The 20,675-nt window shown below is 44.8% G+C and overlaps 6 protein-coding genes across 6 annotated transcripts; 2 read left to right on the top strand and 4 right to left on the bottom strand.

The window, feature by feature from the left end:
• Positions 1 to 100: 100 nt before the first annotated feature.
• LOC108070346 (uncharacterized) lies at positions 101 to 674 on the bottom strand. Its single transcript, XM_017160783.3, has one exon. It carries the CDS (start codon positions 662 to 664, stop codon positions 239 to 241), a length of 426 nt encoding a protein of 141 aa, XP_017016272.2. The 5' UTR covers positions 665 to 674; the 3' UTR covers positions 101 to 238.
• A 598-nt stretch (positions 675 to 1,272) lies between these two features.
• Positions 1,273 to 2,164, top strand: LOC108054082 (transmembrane protein 17B). The gene is made up of 2 exons (XM_017136834.3): positions 1,273 to 1,681; positions 1,745 to 2,164. Exons 1-2 carry the CDS (start codon positions 1,565 to 1,567, stop codon positions 2,162 to 2,164), a joined length of 537 nt encoding a protein of 178 aa, XP_016992323.2. The 5' UTR covers positions 1,273 to 1,564.
• A 10-nt stretch (positions 2,165 to 2,174) lies between these two features.
• Positions 2,175 to 3,857, bottom strand: LOC108054081 (glycolipid transfer protein). The gene is made up of 4 exons (XM_017136833.3): positions 3,716 to 3,857; positions 3,591 to 3,646; positions 2,509 to 2,766; positions 2,175 to 2,452 (listed from the first exon to the last, which is right to left on the bottom strand). Exons 1-4 carry the CDS (start codon positions 3,840 to 3,842, stop codon positions 2,285 to 2,287), a joined length of 609 nt encoding a protein of 202 aa, XP_016992322.1. The 5' UTR covers positions 3,843 to 3,857; the 3' UTR covers positions 2,175 to 2,284.
• Positions 3,791 to 7,908, bottom strand: LOC108054080 (uncharacterized). Its single transcript, XM_017136832.3, has 2 exons — positions 6,228 to 7,908; positions 3,791 to 3,931 (listed from the first exon to the last, which is right to left on the bottom strand). Exon 1 carries the CDS (start codon positions 7,768 to 7,770, stop codon positions 6,253 to 6,255), a length of 1,518 nt encoding a protein of 505 aa, XP_016992321.2. The 5' UTR covers positions 7,771 to 7,908; the 3' UTR covers positions 3,791 to 3,931; positions 6,228 to 6,252.
• A 744-nt stretch (positions 7,909 to 8,652) lies between these two features.
• Positions 8,653 to 17,585, top strand: shtd (anaphase promoting complex subunit 1). The gene is made up of 7 exons (XM_017160821.3): positions 8,653 to 9,850; positions 10,411 to 10,534; positions 10,592 to 11,912; positions 12,793 to 14,852; positions 15,484 to 15,918; positions 15,981 to 16,563; positions 17,030 to 17,585. Exons 1-7 carry the CDS (start codon positions 8,761 to 8,763, stop codon positions 17,507 to 17,509), a joined length of 6,093 nt encoding a protein of 2,030 aa, XP_017016310.2. The 5' UTR covers positions 8,653 to 8,760; the 3' UTR covers positions 17,510 to 17,585.
• Positions 17,586 to 17,810: 225 nt separating this feature from the next.
• Positions 17,811 to 20,116, bottom strand: LOC108070372 (ileal sodium/bile acid cotransporter). Its single transcript, XM_017160822.3, has 2 exons — positions 19,011 to 20,116; positions 17,811 to 18,506 (listed from the first exon to the last, which is right to left on the bottom strand). The coding sequence occupies exons 1-2, from the start codon at positions 20,034 to 20,036 to the stop codon at positions 18,198 to 18,200; spliced, it is 1,335 nt and encodes a 444-aa protein (XP_017016311.2). The 5' UTR covers positions 20,037 to 20,116; the 3' UTR covers positions 17,811 to 18,197.
• Positions 20,117 to 20,675: the final 559 nt, after the last annotated feature.

Here is a 20,675-nt window from a genome sequence, read left to right as displayed (position 1 = left end):
AGAATTTTTGTTATGAAAATTGAAATCCCAAGGAAAAATTATAACTATAAGATTTTAAACTAAATATTGGAGCTACATGTATGATAAAATACTCAAATAATTGGAATCAATTAAAAAATCTTGTTATTTTGAAAATAATTTAGGGAAAAAGTTTCTTTAAGATTTAAAAACAAAGTTTCAGATTAGAGCTTGATATTATGTTATATATATATTATATTTATTAAACTTAAAAGCTTGTTCACTGGAACTCCTCGTCGCTGTCGAAGTAGGGCTCCACCAGCGGCGGCACCGGGGTGGTCAGCTCGTGGAGCGTGGGCCGCTGGATGTACGGCTGGCAGATGAGCTCGCACATCCGGGCGCTGGCGAAGACCGTGCGGTGCGGATAGCAGCGGCCGTTGATGTGCTCGCAGCGCCGGTAGCCCGTGGAGCGATTGAAGATGTACAGCTCGGCGCAGGGCGAGCAGTTCGTCTGGCCAAGGAGTCGTGGCCACAGGCACTGGAACCGCCGCTCGTTCGAGCTGATTCCGAGGGTCGAGTGACGGATGTGGCTCATGCTGGTCACCAGGACCAAGACGATGGCCAGCAGGTTGCGCCAACGCAGCTCTTGCTTGCGGTGCTGCATGGCCACTGATGGTCCATGTCCACTCCAGCTCATCCAATCCATTCGTTTAGCTTTCGTCACGCTTCTTTTGATTGATTCGCTTTCATTTTAAATGGGTGTTTTCTGCCTTCTTAAATATGTTATTCTATTAAATATAATAATAATATATTATTGTAATTATATCCTGAATAATCCTAAATGAATATTAATAATTACATATTATAATTATATTCACTGAAAATTTAGGATCTATTGTGGTTTCCAAAGTTTTCTTGGTATAATTAAAATGATAATTTAAATTATGGCCAATTTATTGATGATAAATTGTGTTTTTTATACAATTCGGTCAAAATAATAGCAGTGTGGGGAAACTTTCTATTATTCTATTCTATTATTTTAAATTAACAATAAAAAAATTACCCTATTTAAAATTCCTAAAAATGCAGTACTTAATAAAAAATATTTAAAAACTTAGTACATCAAACGATTTTAATATCTGCTATATTTTAAATTTAAAAAAAATGTATCATATTAATTTGTAAAACTTTGAATTATGTATTTATTGTTTTTTAAAAGTTCAATCAAGTATCTTTTTTTTTAATATTTTTAAATGTCAAAAATAAATATTATTCTGCCCTTTATATATTTATAAAACTATTATTGCTGTGTTATTTATTTGTAAAATACTGATTAATATTCAAATCCGCTGACTTGGCGCCAGGACCTTTTGTTGGAGTGCCAAAGCAGCCAGCTTGTGTCTGACCATCGCAGGACCTGTCAGGACTTCTCGCATCACTCAGGAAGGAGACGTCGCTTCCAGCTGATTACGTTGCCGTTGGTTACCACGACCACCAGCGAAAAGTACAACAATCGAAGCTGCTGGAAGTGGCAGCTATTTCAGTGCAAGATTTCCATCATCCCAAGCAAAAAGTGGATTACAAGGACATCGAAAAAGTAGCAAAAATGTCGCACTCAGTGTCGCCACATCGGGCCAACCTGCTGCTCCAGATGCTCCTACAGGCGAATACCTATGTGTCCATGGTGTGGGCCATGAGCTACATGATCCACATGCTCATCCGGGTGAGTCTAGATGGTCATTGAATACCATTTCCCTCCCTTAATGGTTTCCTTTTCCCTCTACAGCTAAATAACTTGTGGAATTTGGAGGGCCTATCCATGCTGATGGCCTACATCCTGGCCATTTCCGCCGAATCCGTGCGCCTGTACGCCGGCTACTCGGTGAACCTGTGCTCCGGGGCCACCGCCATGTGGCTGCTGCTCACGGTGACGCCCTGCATCCTGCTGCCCGCCATGGTCTTCCTGCGCCTCTCGGCCGCCGGACGAAGTCTCTGGCTGCGCATCATCACGAATGCCGTCTTTGGTTTGATTGCCCTGGAGGTGATTGTGTGCCTGGTTCACTTTGTGATCTGCAAGCCGGGCAAGCGAATGTCTAGGATGTCCCAAGGGGAAAAGGAACAGGAACAAGAGGAACCAGGGGAATCAGAGGATGAGGAGGATGATCTGTCGTCGTCGGAGGAGGAGCTAAAGCTCAAGTCCAAGTGAAGCAAAGGAGTTTTTAGTAAGGCTCTGAGGTTTACTTCGCAACATTGGCATAAATAATAAAGTAGGATAAGCTATTTAAGCTAGGCTAAGCTAAGGAAACGTTCTCCATCGCGATCTAAATCACACCTTTCGGGCATCGTCCAGATTGTGGGCCCTCAAAAGGGCATCGATCGAGTCCAAATGGGCACGCATCGTGGGCAGGAAGCTGGTCAGCACCTCCATGTTCTCCACCTGGGCGGCTCCCTGGCCCAGCAGCTGGCTGCGCGTGGGCACCCAGCTGTAGATGATCTGTAGAAGGATTCATTTTAGAATGAGGAACTCAGAATTCGCCACTCATCAATCACCTTTATTGTGCTCTGGACTATGAAGCCGTGATAGGGCTTCAAGGTGCGCTCGTAGGCGTCCTGCAGGTGCTGCTTCAGTGCCTCCTTGGCCTGGGCATCGTTGTAGATGTTCTCGAAGAAGGTGCAAATCAGCTGGAGGCCGCGCTTTAGCCAGAGCAGCGCGTTGGCCGCAAAATCGTCCACGTTCACATTCAGCACGATCAGATCCTCCAGATATTGGTACTTCAACACATCCGCCCCGTAGGCTTTCGTTAATTTCTAACATAAGAAAAAAAAGATACATTTTCATCAAGATTTTCTTTCTTTTTCTTAAAAATATTCATTAACAAATTTCCCTTTCTTTTTAAAATAGAGCTTGAATATTTAAAACATCGATATTATCGAAAAGAAACTGTGAAAATATCGAAAACATCGATAATTTTCAAGCTCTGTTTTATAGATACAATTCTTAAAGTTATAAACTTAAAAATTGTACTAAACTTTTAAAACTGTTAACTTCTTGAGGTTAATTCTATAAATTATTTTTCGCTTGAAGATTAAATCTCACTCATTACCTAACATTTCATAAATATTTTAAAAATAAAATATAATATGTGTAAAAATATTCAAATGTAAACTTAAGGAGTGTTTGTCTTGTAAAAGATATATATTTCTTGCATTTTTTTTAAATCCAGTCTTAAAAACATTTAGAAGAATTCGTGTTATAAAAATTGAAATCCCATGGAAAAATTATAACAAACGGATGTTTGGATACGTGTGCTATAAGGTTTTAAACTAAATATTGGAACTATATGTATGATAAAATATTCAAATAAATGGAATCAATTAAAAATGCATGTAGTTTTGCAAATAATTTAGGCGAACAGTTTCTAGGAATTTAAAACCAAAGTTTTAGATAAGAGCTTGAAATAATATAGACAATTTGATATTTCTCTATATTTCAAGGAGATTTTCCGTTGAAAACATCGATATTATCGTATCAATATTGTGGAAAAAATCGAAAATATCGATAATTTTAAATTTTTGCGATCTCAACTCTATGTTAATTAGCTTATTTCAAGTTTGCTGCCAGGTAATCTTACGTTTATGTTTCCGTTCATGTCGCTGATCACGGGCGTAAACAGTTTGCCGAAGCTCTCTGTGGAAAAATAATATTTAAAAAAAATGTGTGGGCAGGTAATTGATTGGCCGGGTGCGCTGTTATCACCTATGACGGTTACTATCTCCTTGGAGGCGGCGAGGAAGGCCTGTGTCTCCAGCTTATCAGTGCCGATTGCTGGAAATCCCTTCAGCGCCTTGAACTGAATTCGCGCGGATCCCTCGGTGGCTGCCATTGTCTGCTATATTTTAACTATATTTTTTTTTTCGTTACTCAATATTTGTTCCGACCCAACGGCGATCCAAACGAAGACTGGCCGCAAATCTGCAAAAATGAAGGTGCGAAAATTGTTAGTTTTCGAACATGATTTTCGGTGTTTATCTTATCGCGCGGTTTGCCAGCCGAACGTTGAATATTATTATTATTATTTGTCGTATTTTTTGTCGTATTTTCGCTTTTCAATTGTCGCTATCGAACGACGTTCTCCGTCGCTGCTGCGATAATAGTGAGTCGAACACAAGTGGAATACTAGTTTGCCTGGCCTCCAAGATTCGATTCTCTTTGGAGGGGGAAGGCTGGGGTCGGAGCTTTAACCCATTTGAGTTAGCTCCAAGCCAAGGCAATCCAATCCACTGAGAGCGAAACTGAGCAAAACTGAGCAAAACCTGATTCGATCGCAGCTCTACTGTGCACCATGGGCAAAAAGTAACAAAGAGTGCTTACAAATATAGCTTTTTATAAAAAGTTTGTGGATGGTGGATTTGTAAAAGATGTATTGCTTAAGTCATAATTGTTGTAGCGTTGATCTTTTTTTTAACTTTTCATTAGTTTCTAAAAAATTTTTGAGAGCTAATTTCTTTATTGATCAGTTTTTTAGAATATACAATTTTGTTCCAAATATAATACTTTTTTCCTAAAAAATTCATATTTTTCAAACTACAAAATGGTTCAAAATCCTGTATTATTATTGTTATTTTAGAAAATTAATTCAATCAAATAAGTTAATATAAGCAAATTGAATTTTACATTAAAAAATATACCTATAAGTTATGAATACTTCTTGAATAAAAATAATAGTCAAATGATATCGTTATCAGCTCTTAAGAATTCAATAAATTTATAGCATTCCTTGCACTAATCATTATCAACTGGTTTTTTTTTTGTTTGTTGATATTGGCACCATTGTAAAAATTTGATTTTGGGAAATTAACAGCTGAAACTGAACGTCACCAAGAAGTTGGTAATAAGCGAAGGTATGAATCATCCGATGATGGGTGGACTTTATCAGGTAATTTGTTTAGGTGGCGGGGAAATCCATTACCCAGCATGTTTATCAGCTTAATTGATTGTACCTTAATTGGATTGACTTGAAAGAAAACGAAAGGAGCGCATCTTTGTGAAATTATTAAAATGTTTAAGTATTTTTAATATTTTTAAAGGTCGCTTCATGAGAGTAAAACTCATTATAAGTAAGTTTTTAAGTTGTGGAAAGTTTTAAGTGGAAAATCATAATTTTGATTTCTGGTAAAAATTTTACATTTTTCTTATTCGATTTTTTGCTGTAACTTGGTCAAAAATGGTCCCAAATTAAAAAGGCGTACTGTTTTGAGCAGCTAACAACCTAATAATTAATATCAGTAAACGTTCTGTCTGATTTGGAAAAAATCAATTTTCGACCCAATTTTCACTTTTTTGATAAGGGGTTACATCATGATTTTTTGCAAAAAATGGTAAAAATTAAAAATTTTTAGGTTTAAGTGCAGATTGATAGGGAATTTTATTACGAGTTCAGCGAGGTATAGCATTCCATATTTGGATCAATATTTTAGTTTTTATGGCCAAAATACTATATTTTTTTTGGGTGGAAAATAAAGATTTTGATTTTTGGTGCAAATTTGACATTTTTCCTAATCGATTTTTTGCTGTAACTTGGGCAAAAATGGTCCCAAATCAAAAAGGCGTACGGTTTTGAGGAGCTAACAACCTAATAATTAATATTAGTAAACTTTGCGTCTGATTTGGAAAAATCAATTTTTGACCCAATTTTCACATTTTTGATAAGGGGGTTACATCATAATTTTTTGAAAAATTTGCAAAAATTAAAAATTTTCAGGTTTAAATGCAGATTTATTGTGGATTTTATTACGAGTTCAACGAGGTATGGCATTCTATGTTTGGATCATTATTTCCATTTTTATGGCCAAAATACTATATTGTTTTGGGTTGAAAATCAGGACTTTGATTTTTGGTGCAAATTCGACATTTTTCCTAATCGATTTTTTGCTGTAACTCGGACAAAAATGGTGCCAAATCAAAAAGGCGTACGGTTTTGGGCAGCTAACAACCTAATAATTAATATCAGTAAACTTTCCGTCTGATTTGGAAAAATCAGTTTTCGACCCAATTTTCATTTTTTTGATAAGGGGTTACATCATAATTTTTTGCAAAAATTTGAAAAAATTAAAAATGTTCAGGTTTAAATGTAGATCGATTGGGGATTTTATAACGAGTTCAACGAGGTATGGCACTCGATATTTGGATAATTATTTCAATTGTTATGGTCAAAATACTGATATTTTATGGTGAAAAATATGGAATATAATTTTATTCGTTGACTCACCTGACTCCTCGAGCTGCTCGCAGTCCTAGGAGTCGCAGGACAGCCGCTTGGTGTCGCCACTGGTGGTCAGGACGAAGACGTAGTGGGTGCGCTGCTCGGCGAGCAGATGCCACAGGGAGGCGGGCAGCTGGAAGCGATGCACTTCCTCCTCCTCGAACTCCTCGTAGTGGGCCACCAGGCTGTTGCGATTGCAGCGCAGCTCGACCAGCCGAAGGGGGCGGCTCGAAAGGATCTCTTTGGTGTCCCGTTTCAGTTGGATTTCTGCGGCCTCAAAGCTGCCACTGGCGGTCTCCTCCAGTCCAAGATTGAGCCAACGATGGTGGGCCAGGATGACGGCGCAATTGCGGGCGAAATAGAAGCTATCGTGGCGTCTTTGGTTGTGGTAATTGTCCAGCAGCTGGCTGTTGCTCCCCTGGAGTTTCAGTTTGGTGAAGCGCGGAGGATTAACCGCTGAAGAGGAGGAGGAGGAGGTAGAGGCCTCTATAATCCGCTGCGGCAGATGCTCCGTGGGCTGATCCACGGTGAGAACGCGATTCAAATAGTCGAAGCCCTGGCCCATCACCCCATCGCCGGTGTGTCCCAAATCGAAGCAGTGGCCCAGTTCGTGGCACACGGCGCCCAAGGTGCTGGCAAAGACGCCGCCGTAGGTCCTCCGGTAGTTGCTCTCGTCCGGCAGCCGGGCGATGTCCACCCTCTCGCTGCTCCCCACACAATCCCCGATCTCCGCCAGCTTCCTCGGCCAAGCGTAAAAGTGGGCGCTTCCAAAGAGCGCCAATCCGCCGCCGCCGAGCGCCGCGTGTCCCTTGAGATGCCGCCGGATGTTCGCGTAGGAGGAGTCACCGCTGGCCGCCACAGCGTCGCCGTCGTAGCGCGTGCAACCTATGAAGGCCACGAACTTCAGGAGCAACTGGTGGCCCCACAGCGGGCAGGAGATGATTTCCCCCGCAAAATGCTGCCACAACTCGTCTTCGCTTTTCGCGAGAGCCTCCTCCCGGGTCAACTGGCTGCGAAAGGTGCAGCACTCGCCATTCAGGGTAAAAGTGCGATTCGGGAAGCCCGCCGCCTGGAGTTTGTGCGCATAGATGGACTGCACCAGGCGGAGATTGAGATCGATGAGGGCGAGCAGCTCGCGCTGCTGCTCCGCTGGCTTCTCCTCGTCGCGGCAGAGCAGGTAGAGCGGCTGCACGCGGTAGGAGCTGCGGCGCCGCCGGTAGCGGAAGCGAATCCTGCGGGCGGCCGTGCAGGAACGCAGCTCCAGGAGGCAGGAGGATGCGGTAACCTGCTCCTCGCTTTGGTAGGAGAATTCACCTCCCTCCAAATCGAAGAGCAGCTTGAACTCGCCGCCGGCTGAGAGCTGGGTGAGCTGCTCGCGCGACTGGCGCTCCGGGAGATCGAGAATCGCCTTCAGCTGGCGCGCCGTGGAGCACTTGGGCGAGAGGCGTCCCTTGACCAGCAGCAGGCCGTGCTCCACGCACTCCGCCTCCAGCGGCTGCTCGACCTCGATGCTGTGCGCACGCTTGCAGCCGGCGGTGCCGCTGCTCATTGCCAAATCCTCGCCAGAATCGCGGCTTTCTTCGTTTTTTCTTTAGCGAACGATACTTATGGCAATTGGTAGATCTTCAAAACATCCAATTGGAAAATCCCAACAGAGGCACAGGGTACCGGTACTTTCGATAGGCAGGCTAACAGTTATCGAACCGGTTCCTCTTACACTGTATCGGAATGGGGGTGTCACTGGTAAGGAGGTAAGAAAAACTATTTTAAACTATTTAAATTCCAAATTGGGGTTAGAAATTAAAGATATAAGATATTTTCCGTCAAAAATAAATTGCGGAAGAAAATATTTTTATTTTGTTTTTAAGCCTTGTTTTCAAATGAAGATTTTTAAACTATACTGTGATTTTAAATATATACATGTTTAAATATCTTCTCTTGTGGCTAAATTATATTTAAAATTAAAAAACGACCATTTAGAAAAGACAGGTAACTTTGTAACGAATTTTAGTTGTAACACCTTTACGAGACCTGAAAATGTGCATTGTTATATAGAAAGAACTACTAACAACATATATTTCAATCGGTCTCTAAACGCTGTTCACAAACACACATTTTTAAACTATTATTATTTTTTTAAATGTCTTTTCTTGTGGCTAAGGTATATTTAAAATTCAAAAACGACCATAAAGAAGAGACATGTAACTATTAAACATAATAGTGTGTATTTTTTATGTAGAAAAAAACCGCAAACATATTTTTTTGATTTAATTTAAATTTATGCTTTTAAAATATCCTTACTTTTGATACTGAAATGAAAAGCTGATAGGCTAATAACAAATTCAACAGTTTTGGAAATACCTCATATAATTACCACACTTGAATGCCCTACATGCCCTACATCTTCAATCGAACTGTTAATCGAAGGCCACATCGATATCCCTCGAACGGTTATCGAGCCGAGCTCTACGCGGGACGTATAATTTGTAATTAATAAATCCGCTCAATCGCAACTCTGGATGCACCTGGCGATGCGGACATGATCGCCGTCGCAGAACCGCCGCTGGAGTTTGTGCCGCGCGGCCGTCAGTCGTCCGCGGAGCACCCGGGACCGCATGACCAGCCATTGGCGCGTCACCAGCTGCCCACCACGGAGCACCTGCTGCTGCAGCGGCTCCAGAATGTGAATATCTCCTCCGGCGGCCTCGAGGATTCGCCCTCGTCGGGTGGCCAGGAGTCGTGGACGATACGGGAGCTGTACGATGACTACGAGGCCGCCGAGGAGCGGGCCGCCCGGCGGCGCCAGCTGATCGAAAGGACCAAGCGATGCGGTCCCAAGGCGGCGGCGGCCACGCAGCTCACCTCGCTGCCCCAGAGCCTCCTGCATCCGCAGGTGGAACGCGGACGCGAGGAGCCCATGTGCGACTATGTGGTGAACAACGAGGAGGAGCTCTATGTGCACCGCAACACCGTCGTTTGGACGCAGGGCTTCAACGATGACGATGATGATCACGAGAATGGGGTGTACAAGCGCATGTGCTTCACCAGCGACTCGCCGGTGCGCTTCGCCTGCTTCCTCAATCGCAGCTTCGTGAGGGGACGACTGGCGCAGCTTAAGGCGGCCGTTCAGTCGCAGGATGACCAGCTGACCGCCATCTGTGTGATGGATCAGGATGCACTGCGTGTGTACTGCAATGATGGCGAGGATTTCCTGGCCAATCTGGACTTTCCCGTCTCGCAGGTGTGGCAGACCAAGCATGGTTTGCTGCTGGAAAAGGATTCCAGCAATGCCTTGATCTCTCATCTTTCGATTCCCATGCCGCGACTCTTCTCCATGTCGCATCCGCTGCACGAAGCCTGCCCGGTGGTCCTGAAAACCGCCACCAGCTCCACGGGCTACATGACCGAACCGGAATTTAGCGTGGTCTTCACCACCGAGGATTCGGATTTGGTGCTGCTGTACGACGCCAAGTTCTTCAAGCATTTCGTGGCCCGGCTGCGCAAGGTGACGCCCGAGGAGGTCAACTATGTGGGCCAGCAGCAGCAGGAGCTCAGCCAGACGCTCCTGGGTCCGCGCTCCCAGATGGGCGGCAATAGCTACAGCTTCAGTTCCACCAAGCAGACGGGGGGTGAGTTGATTTCAGGGGTTTACTGATTAGTAATCGGATTTTGCATATTTTTGCCATTTTTGGTACGATTTTTACCAAAATTTCTAGGTAGGTGTCTTATTTTTCAAATGTAATAAATCTGGGTGCATATCGGAAATATGCAAAATATATATGCATAAAATATATGCAAAATATATGCAAAAAATATGCAAAATATGCAAAATATGAAAAATATATGCGAACAACTGGAGGCTCAAATTTTAAAAATATAAATAGGGTTTCCTTAAATCTGGGAAAAAATTAGATATCTCAGAAATTAAGAAAAGGAACAAACAATTTTCTTCGGGTAAATTAGGTTGGCTATGAAATCGTCAATCTTGAATAGTTGAGTTTATTTTATATTTTGCATATTTTATGCATATGCATTTAATGCAAATATGCAAAAAAATCAAAATATGCCATTAATATTAAACTATATAATTATTAAAACGAACTTTTTCCTAATAAAAGTATGAAAATATGCAAAATCCCAGGTCTAATGATTACAGATCGTAACTAACTTTAATTTACTAAACCTACAGCCACGCCAAAGGCGGGAAATGCCTCGTTTCTGGGCAGGAATAACACCACCGCCGGCCTGGGCAACCTCTCCAAGTTCGGACTCAGCCAGTCGCAGTCTTTCAGCGGAGTTCTGGGCCAATCCAAGTAGGTTTTTCAGTACTCACTTCCCTTAATCACTTATTAACTGGTTATCCTTTACAGTCGCGCTTCATTAGGCACTCCGCTAAGCCAACTGCAGAGCAGCATTAGCCAGCAGTCGATGTCGGTGAAGGACATGCGCAAAATGACGCATGTGAAGCCGGCCAAGCCCATTGAGCCGGAGATGTGTTTGGAGCACATTTGGACCGAGAACACCTATGGAACGCAGCGGGAATTCTGTGAAATGGCCACCCGGGCCTTTATCCACACGGATCTCGTGGGTCAGACCTTTTTGTGCTACCTGCTGGCCCGCTCCTGCCGCCTCCAGATGGTCAGGCTCACGGGCTACGGCAGCAGCGAGGTGCAGCTCTCTACTTTGGCCGCCACGCTGGCCGCCAAGGATGCAGTGGGTCTCTCACGCATGCACATGATCGCCGTTCTCGATCCGAGTGGTAGTTTGATCTTGTACACCGGCACCGTGCTGATTTCCAAGGTGCACATTACACCGCTGCTGGCTCCAATGGCTACTACTACTGCTGCTACTGCTGTGAAAACCCCTGCTGCAAATCACTCTGGCAGCAGCTCCTTTGTGGAGGTGCGTCGCAGCAGTTTGCTGCCCACCAAAGCACCCGCGGATTTGGCCGCCTTCGACGAGGAGCTGCACATGCTGTCGCCCATCGCTCCGCAGGCGGTTTCCTATACGCAAAGGCAGGCGCATAATGTGTGCAAATCTCTGCGAGATCCGGCGGGCAATCGATTGACTCTAGTTTATGCCACCGGCAGGATGCTGAGGATTGCCTTGCCTTTGCTAAACGATACGCGATTGCTGACCCGTTGCGTGGCCACTTTGCGGCAGGTTTTGAGCCCCGCACAGTTTCTGCACTTTGTGATCCGCTGGTACAGCGCCAGGAATCCGCCCGGTTCGAGGGACTACTCGATAGAGCAGGAATGGCAGCTCTTTCGCTGCACTCTGCTGGCTTTGATGGGCTTGACCGCTGCTCCGGATGTGGAGGCGGGCGAGGGATACGATGGCAGGTGTGCCACGCCGCCTTTAAATGCTCATTTCGGTGGAGTAGGAACAGCGAATGCCACTGGTTCCGGCGACGGATCCAATTGCAGCTCCAATTCCACGCTGGGCGCCCAGGATGAGCCGAAGAAGCGGCGGAAGTACAACGATTGCGAGGACTACACCGACGACGACTGGGAGTTCCTGCTGCTGCAGACGACACTCGCGCCCTGCGGTGCCGATGGCCATAGCTACAGCGTGAACATCAGTGCGCCACTGTTCCAAATGATACCCGCCATCTTCTTTAGCCTGCATCTGCTGTACGAGGATCTCAAGCTGGACGCTGTCTTCTATGCGGCGCTTCCTTACCTGGCAACGGTGAGATATGCTTTAGATTCTATGCACAGAAAACACATTTCATATCAAATAACGTCATTTCTACCTTATTTTATATTTTGTATATTAAATTGATATTCTATCATATCATATAAAATAACAAATTTAGGATTTTTTGAACAAATAATTAATTTCCATCTTATTTTTTATTTATTTCTTTATTCGTATTAAAATGATATTGAATTTACCAGCACATGTCAATCTGATCATATATGTTATATGCACAGAAAACAAATTCGATATGAAATTGGGTCAATTCTACCTTATTTTATATCAATAGAAACCCGATATGATTTATATCAAATTTTCGATTCAAACATATCAACTTGGTATTCTATCATATCATATAAAATACCAAATTTAGGATTTTTTAAACCAATAAATAATTTATATCTTATTTTTTAATTATTTCCTTATTCATATCAAAATGATATTAAATTGAACAGCACATTTTTTATTTTTTAACCAATAATGTAAAACAATATTAATGTTCATCTTATGTTTTAATTATTTCTTTATTTATTATATTAAAATGACCAGAACATGTCAATTTAATCATATATGTGCTATGCACAGAAAACAAATTCGATATGAAATTGGGTCAATTCTACCTTATATTATATTAATTCATATCAAACTTACCATTCAAACATTTCAACTTGATATTCTATCATACCATATAATATACCAAATGTAGTCTTTTTTGAACCAATATTTCATGTTCATCTTATTTTTTAATTATTTCTTAATTCATATCAAAATGATAGTAAATTGACCAGCACATGTCAATCTGATCTTTTGTCAATTGATTTCCTTTGATATAGAGTATCTGCCTTTCTTATCCTTCCTCTCTTTCTTGCAGTTCCTTCACCAGCTGGCCATTGACATGCAGCTGGACAGCTACGTGCTGCACTACATCCTCGACTTCCCGGAGCTGTGCAATCGCACGGGCCGCCAGTCGCTGCTGGGCGCCGAGCACGGAGCGATGATGCTGCACCAGGAGCTCCTCCGCGTGCCGGCACCCAGTGTGTTTGCCCAACTGGAGCACATAGTCGTCGGCGAGGAGGAGGTGATGCCCTACAGTTTTGTGGAGTGTGTAAACGAAAGGAGTCGCAATTTGCTGCAGCTCGTTTCGCTGGTGGTTCATGGACAGGAGCGTTTGAAGCACTGGTGGCAGCTCCTCGAGATTCCCGAGGCCGTTCAGTCCAACTATCCGCGGCGTGCGAAGCGCAGCATTACGGCGGATGCTCCACGCTGTCACCAGATGCTCGAGTTGCTCCTGGCCATGCGGTTGACTCGCCGGGATATTGAACGCTTTCCCGCCGCCGTTCATTTGATTGTGGCCGAGGCTCTGGAGGAGGCTCGCCTGTCGCCGCCCATGGGCTGCAGCATGGCCACCTATGAGTTGATTTTACGTCCCGAACTGGCTGCCCATGCGCAGCTACCTTTCCTGGACACGACGACGTCGACGAGCACGGGGCAACCGCATTGCGGGCGGGTCTACAAGGAGGATTCCCTGTCGGCCAGATGCCCGCCGAGCGGAGGAGCGGAATCAGCGGAGTCAACGGAGCAGTTGCGACACGACGACATGGATAATATGGACACGAAGCTGCTGCGCCTGCGCTTCCCCGACGACATGCGCGTGGAGGAGGTGCGCCGGCTGCTGAACAGCTCGGAACCGGTGGTCATTGAGGTGCAGCAGGCGCCGGGCACCAGCGACCATGAGTTTATAGAGGAGCAGGAGAAGCAATTGTTTGCTCTATGCTCTCGTACGATGACTTTACCTTTGGGACGTGGAATGTTCACCCTACGCACAATGATGCCGCGACCCAGCGATAGTCTGGCCATGCCCAAGCTTTGCCTGGTGGGCAGGGAGCCGCTGAAAGGAACCACCATTGAGATGCAGCAGATTGAATTCCCGGCGAACATGCAAATGTGGCCATCGTTTCACAATGGCGTGGCCACTGGCTTGAAGATCTCACCGCAGGCGCAGGACATTGACTCCAATTGGATAGTTTACAATAAGCCCAAGACGCAGGCTAATAATTCCCTGGAGCACGCTGGTTTTCTCATGGCTTTGGGTCTAAATGGTCACCTGAAAACGCTCTCCTTCATGAGTGTCTACAAATATCTGGTGAAGTGCGATGAGATGACCAATGTGGGTCTCCTGCTGGGCATTTCGGCGGCCCATCGCGGCACCATGGATACGAAAACCACGAAGTTATTAAGCGTCCATTTGGAGGCTCTACTACCCGCAACCGCCATGGAGCTAGACATACCGCAGAGCACACAGGTGGCCGCCTTGATGGGCATTGGTTTGCTGTATCAGGGCTCCGCCAAGCGTCACATTGCCGAGGTGCTGCTGCAGGAGATTGGGAGACCGCCGGGACCCGAGATGGAGAACAGCGTGGAGCGCGAATCGTATGCCATGACCGCGGGACTCTCGCTGGGATTGGTCACCTTGGGTCAGGGTGAATCTCCCGCTGGGCTGAGGGATCTGCAGCTGCCGGACACGCTGCACTATTACATGGTCGGCGGGGTGAAGCGACCGATTAGCGGCTCGCAAAAGGAGAAATACCGGCTGGCCTCGTTCCAAGTGCGCGAAGGCGATAGCGTTAATATCGATGTCACTGCACCGGGCGCCACTTTGGCCTTGGGACTGATGTTCTTCGGTTCGGGCAATGCGGCGATTGCCGAGTGGATGCAGCCGCCGGACTCGCGCTATCTCCTCGATATGGTGCGACCCGATTTCCTCCTGCTGCGCACGATTGCCAGGGGCCTCATCCTCTGGCAAGACATCCGGCCGGACAGCGAGTGGTTCCACGCCCAGTTTCCCGCCAGTCTGCGCGTCCACCTGCGACTCCCGACGCGCGATGAGGGCTCAAACGGTGAGGACGGCGACGTTGACTACGAGGCCATCACGTAAGTTAATATCAAATCGATATGTGCATGGTACATTTTTTAAAATATAGTTTTTACCGTGGAATAGTGATTTCTCGAAAGAGAGATAGAGATTCTCTGTTTTCGAAAGTCCAATTTGATACCACTTAACGTAAAATCGATTATCGCTTCATATCAATTCGAAATAGAGCGAGATGGCGTTAAAGTTACATGAGTGGGAGGGAGAAGAACATATTAAAAATTCAAACTAGCCTGTTGCTTAATACCAAATAACGTAAAAACGATCATCGTTTCATATCAAGTTTATTTTTTTGGTTGTAGTAATTTGTTCAAGGACTTTAAATACTAATAACATACCCATTGATTAACTAAATAGTTAGAAATGGTTAACATTTCGAGTATATCGAATTAATATGCCGCATATCAAATCAAAAATAATACCACATAACGTAAAATCGATCATCGTTTTATATGAAGTTTTTTTTTTGGTTGTAGTAAGATGTTCAAGGACTTTAAAGACAAATAACGTAATACCCATAATAACAACATACCGCATATCAAATGAAATCAAATACCACATAACATAAAATCGATCATCGCTTCATATCAAGTTGATATTATCATTGATACCACCTTACTATCTATTCCCCAGGCAAGCCTACTGCAACATCATGGCCGGAGCGGCCTTTTGCATTGGCCTCAAGTACGCCGGCACCGAGGACATGGTGGCCTTCGCCACGCTGCGTGCGGTAATCAAGGAATTCCTCGGCTACCCGGGCACACCGATGGGCGAGTGTGCCGGCCGCACCACCGTGGAGAGCTGCCTGATGGTCCTGCTCATCTCGATTTCTCTCGTTTTTGCCGGTTCCGGCAACTGCGAGATCCTGCGCATCATTCGCTATTTAAGATCACGCGTGGGTCCGCAGTATCCGCACATCACCTACGGCTCCCACATGGCCATACACATGTCGCTGGGGCTGCTGTTCCTCGGCGCCGGTCGCTTCACCATCGCCAAGACGCCGGAATCGATAGCGGCGCTGGTCTGCGCCTTCTTTCCCAAGTTTCCCATACACAGCAACGACAATCGGTGGGTGGAGGATTACCTGGTTTTCCCGGCGTAGTAATAACCCTTCATTCCTTTATTTTCAGTTACCATCTGCAGGCGCTGCGACATCTCTATGTGCTCGCCGTGGAGCCGCGCCTCTTTCTGCCCCGCGACATCGATACCCATCAGCTGTGTTTGGCCAACATTTCGGTGCTGGAAGTGGGCGCCACCGAGCTGCGCCGCCTGCCCATCGCTCCCTGCATCCTGCCGGTGCTGAGCAGCCTGCAGCGCGTGGTGGTGGACGATGAGAACTATTGGCCGGTGTGCTTCGATCGCTCGCGCAACTGGCATCAGTTGGAGAAGGCGCTCGAGATGAGTGCACCGATTGATATCAAGAAGCGAACTGGGTGTTTGTCTCATTTGGAGGACCCCGACCGGCTGAAGAGCATGCTGGCCCAGACTTTGACCATGGAGCAGAGCATCTGCTGGCAGATCGACATGAACGACCTGCAGCAGTTTGCCAGCGAGCGGATGATAAAGCAGTTCCTCAGTCGCTGTTTGGCCACCAAGGGCACGGATTTGAGCTACCCGGAGCTGGTGAAGCGCCACCAGATGATGCTGCTCTTCTACAATGCCGTGGTCAAGGATCGGATGCATTTGCTGCCCGTTTACCTAACGCTATACGATGTAAGATTATTTATTTATTATTAGACCTCGGAGTTTGCATATTTGTCCATTTTTGGTCCGATTTTTACCAAAATTTCTAGGAAGGTATCATATTTTTTTAACGTAATAAATTCGGATGCATATCGGAAATATGCAAAATATTAGAAAAAAATATATACATAAAATATGCAAAATATATGCATAAAATATGCAAAATATATGCAAAATATGCTAAAAATATATGCATAAAATATGCAAAATATTCCAAGGAACCTTCACTCAACACGGCGAGCAATTTAAACGAGCAGTTTGGCCGATAGGTCCAAAAACTATTCTGCCTCTTTTGCTATTTTTATACTATATTTTTATTGAAACGATTTTTGGTGTTTTCGGAATTAATCTATCTTTATCCTATAAAAATATGCAAAATCCGAGGTCTATTTACTATTTATTTATTATAATAATCTGTAATCTCTCTCCGCCGCAGCACGTGACCAAGTCCATGCTGAACAACATCGATGTGTGGCAGCTAAAGCTGATCGATGCGTATTTGAGTCGCAGCCAGGAGTCGGAGCATCCACTAATCTCCGTGGAGCTCATCCAGATGCTGCAGGAGCTCTTCAAGCAGGCCATGGAGGACTCCACCCGGGAGTTATGCCTGCCGCTGCGCGAGTTTCTCAGCCGCAAGCGTCTGGAGCCGAGCTATGTGACCACTGTGAGTGGACCGGATTTGCAGCGAGCCTTCTGTGTGATCAATTACTATAATTTGCTGCCGAATATGTTGAGTGGCGTGGATTTGAGTGCGGGAACGGTGAACTATATGCGCATACTGTACGAATTCCGGCAGCTGAATCTCGGGGCGCACACCATCTTCGGGCTGCTCAAGATCCTCCAGTCGCTCCAGACCACCGAGGTGGTAACTTTGGATGAGGCGGCGCTATTGGCCTACACCATGGCCACCCAATGATCCCCGTTGGACATTATACTCTTGTGCGAAGCCTAGAATACATATATATGTTGTAATATATCCGCTTGAAACTCGATATTCATTGGAAATTAATCTCTGAAAGCTTGATATTGAAGATTTTTGTGTCATCATAATCAAAACTTTGCGCAAAAGTTTTCCATTTTCTTTTTTATTTTTAAAAGGTTTAAATGCGACGTTTAAAAACTAAAAGATCTTAAAACTTAAGATCCGATTAAGTTGAATTTTGCTTATTTTTTATGAATGAAGTTCTGAATTTGGAGGTCTTTAAATTGAAACTCAATTTGTTTTATGGTAATGTTATAAATATCACTTTATTGTCAAATGATTAATCCAAAACATTTGGGTTCGACTTAAATGTATGAAATTCTGGAATATAATACGCTTTATATGTATTGCATTGTTCCCAATTTTGTTGCTTTATCGTCTACATACTTAACGATGTATAAGTTATCAAAAAAAAAACAACCAATATGTACAAAAATACTACAAATAACGATGAAAACAATGCAACAGCCATCTGGATATGTAAAAGTCAGCCTCTCAGTAGGGCTTGAAAATTATCGATATTTTCGATATTTTCATAATATTGTTTCGATAAAACCGATGTATAAAATATCGACGAATAGCAAAGGGTCGTTATTTTTCAAGCTCTGCCTCTCCGATCATCTCAAACAATTCGCTCCGCTTCGGCCACGGAGACTTCGTTCCTTTTGGATGCAGTGCATCGCTTGTAGAGATAGATGCCCAGCAGTGGTAACGGCGTCATTATAGCCACCGAAACCGGCACCACTGTGGTGAGGTCCGCCTCCGGCGATTCCAGCGTCGTTGTGAGCAGGAAGATGGCGATGCCCGTGTTCTGGATGCCGGTCTCAATGGCGATGGTCAGGGCGTCGGCGGCGTTCTGATGGAGCAACTTGGCCGCCAGAAAGGCGATGATGTAGCCCAGACCCGGCAGAGCCATGCCAGCTATGATAATCTTTAAAGTAGGGTTAAAGTTCATCAGTTACTAGGTTACTTTTGCATTTTTGTTTAGTTTTAAAATGTAAGATAATACACAAATTAAAAACAAATGTTATCTACATCATTTAATGGATGTAAAGTTGGTTCCTAAAAGTCGTTCTACAGGTTTTTTTAATGCTTATTAAAATCAGAGAAAATCAATTCTTCAATAAATTACCAAAAATATTTTTTTTGGTATTCTAGAAAAATAAATATATATAAAAATGTATAAATCAGAGAAAATTAATTATTCAATAAATTACAATAATCAATTTAAAAAAAAAAATTTTAAATAATTGAAAAATATATTCGTTGAGTAAACTTAAAGTTTGAAATATTTCCGAATTTCGGTTTTTTGTTTTGTATTTTTATGTCCAGCCGTTTTGGCTCCCGTTTCAACCTCCCTTTTTTTTGGGCACCCTTTTATACTAGTTATAGATAATAGGTGGCCAAGGATAGAACTCCTCACATCTGAACTCACCTGCCAGGAGAACAAGTAGAACAGGTAATAGTTGGTGATGATGGCAAAGACGACGATGAAGAGGATCAAGCAGGCGGAGATGGGCTTGAGCAGGCGGACCAGGAAGGCGGCGATCCTTGGCAGTCGCCGCTGGACGAGCAGTCCGACCAGCAGCGGAAAGATCAAGCTGCCGCAATAGGTGGCTATCTTGCGATAGGGCACCTGTATGCCCGCCCTCTCGAAGATCAGCTGGCCCAGCGTGGTCACCCAAAGCGGCATGGTGGCAAAGGCGGCCACATTGCAGACGGTGGTCATTAGCACGGATAGATGGATATTTCCGCCCAGCACGGCGGTCCAGGTGTTCGAAGCCCCACCGCTGGGCGAGATTCCAGTGAAGAACAAGCCCAACTGCATGGCTGGAGCCTCCGGGAAGATGAAGACCCCCAGGGCGTAGCTAATTAGGGGCATGCCCACCACCTGGGTGATGAAACCCAAACAAGGAGCCGTCGGCCGGGTGATCAGACCCCGGAGAACCTCCAGATTCAGGGCGGCTCCAAAGTTAATGTACAGCAGCGACATCAGCAGGATGATGGAGCCCAGGAAGACATGGTCCACCACCCGATTTGGCCGCATGATCTTCACCTCCAGCGAGCTGTCGTTGCTCCACTCGGTGGGCAGTTCACTCTGGTTCAGCTGGATGTCATGGAGTCTCACTTGGATTTTGGTCTGGCCGAGGAAGTGACCATGGACCACTATGTCACCCGTCCAATCGCGCGTCTGGGGATTGAAGGCGTCCAGTGGAATGGTGGAATTCTCGCCGGGCACACTGGCCAGCAAGGCGTCCGTAGATTCTAACCGAAACTGAAAGCGATCCGGCTGCTGCAGCGTGGAGAAGTTAGCCTTTGGTAGCTCCAAAGTCAACTGCACCCGATCCTCGCCAGCCATGTGGAGCTTCAGGGCGGCGGGTCGGAAGTGGGCCGACCAGCCGCGGGTGGTGGGTGCGTAGCCCAGCGCCAGGATGACCAGCAGGAGATGTGGTGACATCATAATGGAAATTCGCCAGCCGGAATGTTTTGCTTTTCGCACGCAACAAGTGTTTACAACTGAAATAAGAAAATCCAACTAGCACACCGTTTACAGTTGCAATTGCAGTTGGCGAGAGCGGGATGGCGAGAGTGAGATAGGTATGTATTGCCGTGCAGAGAGCGGGCGAGAGAGCGAGACGGGCGATCGTCTAACAATCAACGGGATCTGTGCGAGAGGGTCGGCCATCTCTAATCTCGAATAGCCTACCTAATGTATACATATGTATGTAGCGATAAGCACTGTGCGCAGATGTGCAAAAGGGGATCAAAAAAATGAAAAGATCTAAGAGGGGATTTTGGCAAACATTTTAAGACATTAATTACATTAAATCAAATATTTTTATTAGAAATATATTTAGTATCTTTAAGAGTTTTTAGTTTCCCCAATATACCCTACATAACTATGAATGTAGAGATAAGCACTCTGCGCAGATGTGCAAAAGGGGATCCCAAAAATGCCAAGTCATTCTAAGGGCGTAGGTGAAACTTGCAACTAGTCGAAAAGGGGATTTCAAAAATCTTTCAAAAATATAATAACATATTATTTTTTAGAAATATTCTCTATATTCCTCTAAGAACTTTTAGTTATACCAACCCCCGC

The sequence above is a fragment of the Drosophila takahashii genome, chromosome X (assembly GCF_030179915.1).
Source record: "Drosophila takahashii strain IR98-3 E-12201 chromosome X, DtakHiC1v2, whole genome shotgun sequence".
NCBI lineage: Eukaryota > Metazoa > Arthropoda > Insecta > Diptera > Drosophilidae > Drosophila > Drosophila takahashii.
Note: the sequence above shows the minus strand (reverse complement) of the source record. Positions and strands in the feature narration are given on the sequence as shown.

Coding starts and splice junctions, on each gene's coding strand:
- LOC108070346 (XM_017160783.3), bottom strand. CDS start 664: ATGGATTGGATGAGCTGGAGTGGACATGGACCATCAGTGGCCATGCAG.
- LOC108054082 (XM_017136834.3), top strand. CDS start 1,565: ATGTCGCACTCAGTGTCGCCACATCGGGCCAACCTGCTGCTCCAGATG. Junction 1,682..1,744: donor TGATCCACATGCTCATCCGG/GTGAGTCTAGAT, acceptor TTCCCTCTACAG/CTAAATAACTTGTGGAATTT.
- LOC108054080 (XM_017136832.3), bottom strand. CDS start 7,770: ATGAGCAGCGGCACCGCCGGCTGCAAGCGTGCGCACAGCATCGAGGTC.
- LOC108070372 (XM_017160822.3), bottom strand. CDS start 20,036: ATGATGTCACCACATCTCCTGCTGGTCATCCTGGCGCTGGGCTACGCA. Junction 18,507..19,010: donor TCTACTTGTTCTCCTGGCAG/GTGAGTTCAGAT, acceptor CCTACTTTAAAG/ATTATCATAGCTGGCATGGC.
- LOC108054081 (XM_017136833.3), bottom strand. CDS start 3,842: ATGGCAGCCACCGAGGGATCCGCGCGAATTCAGTTCAAGGCGCTGAAG. Junction 3,647..3,715: donor GGAGATAGTAACCGTCATAG/GTGATAACAGCG, acceptor ATTTTTCCACAG/AGAGCTTCGGCAAACTGTTT. Junction 2,767..3,590: donor ACATGAACGGAAACATAAAC/GTAAGATTACCT, acceptor TTCTTATGTTAG/AAATTAACGAAAGCCTACGG.
- shtd (XM_017160821.3), top strand. CDS start 8,761: ATGATCGCCGTCGCAGAACCGCCGCTGGAGTTTGTGCCGCGCGGCCGT. Junction 9,851..10,410: donor TTCCACCAAGCAGACGGGGG/GTGAGTTGATTT, acceptor CTAAACCTACAG/CCACGCCAAAGGCGGGAAAT. Junction 15,919..15,980: donor ATACACAGCAACGACAATCG/GTGGGTGGAGGA, acceptor CTTTATTTTCAG/TTACCATCTGCAGGCGCTGC.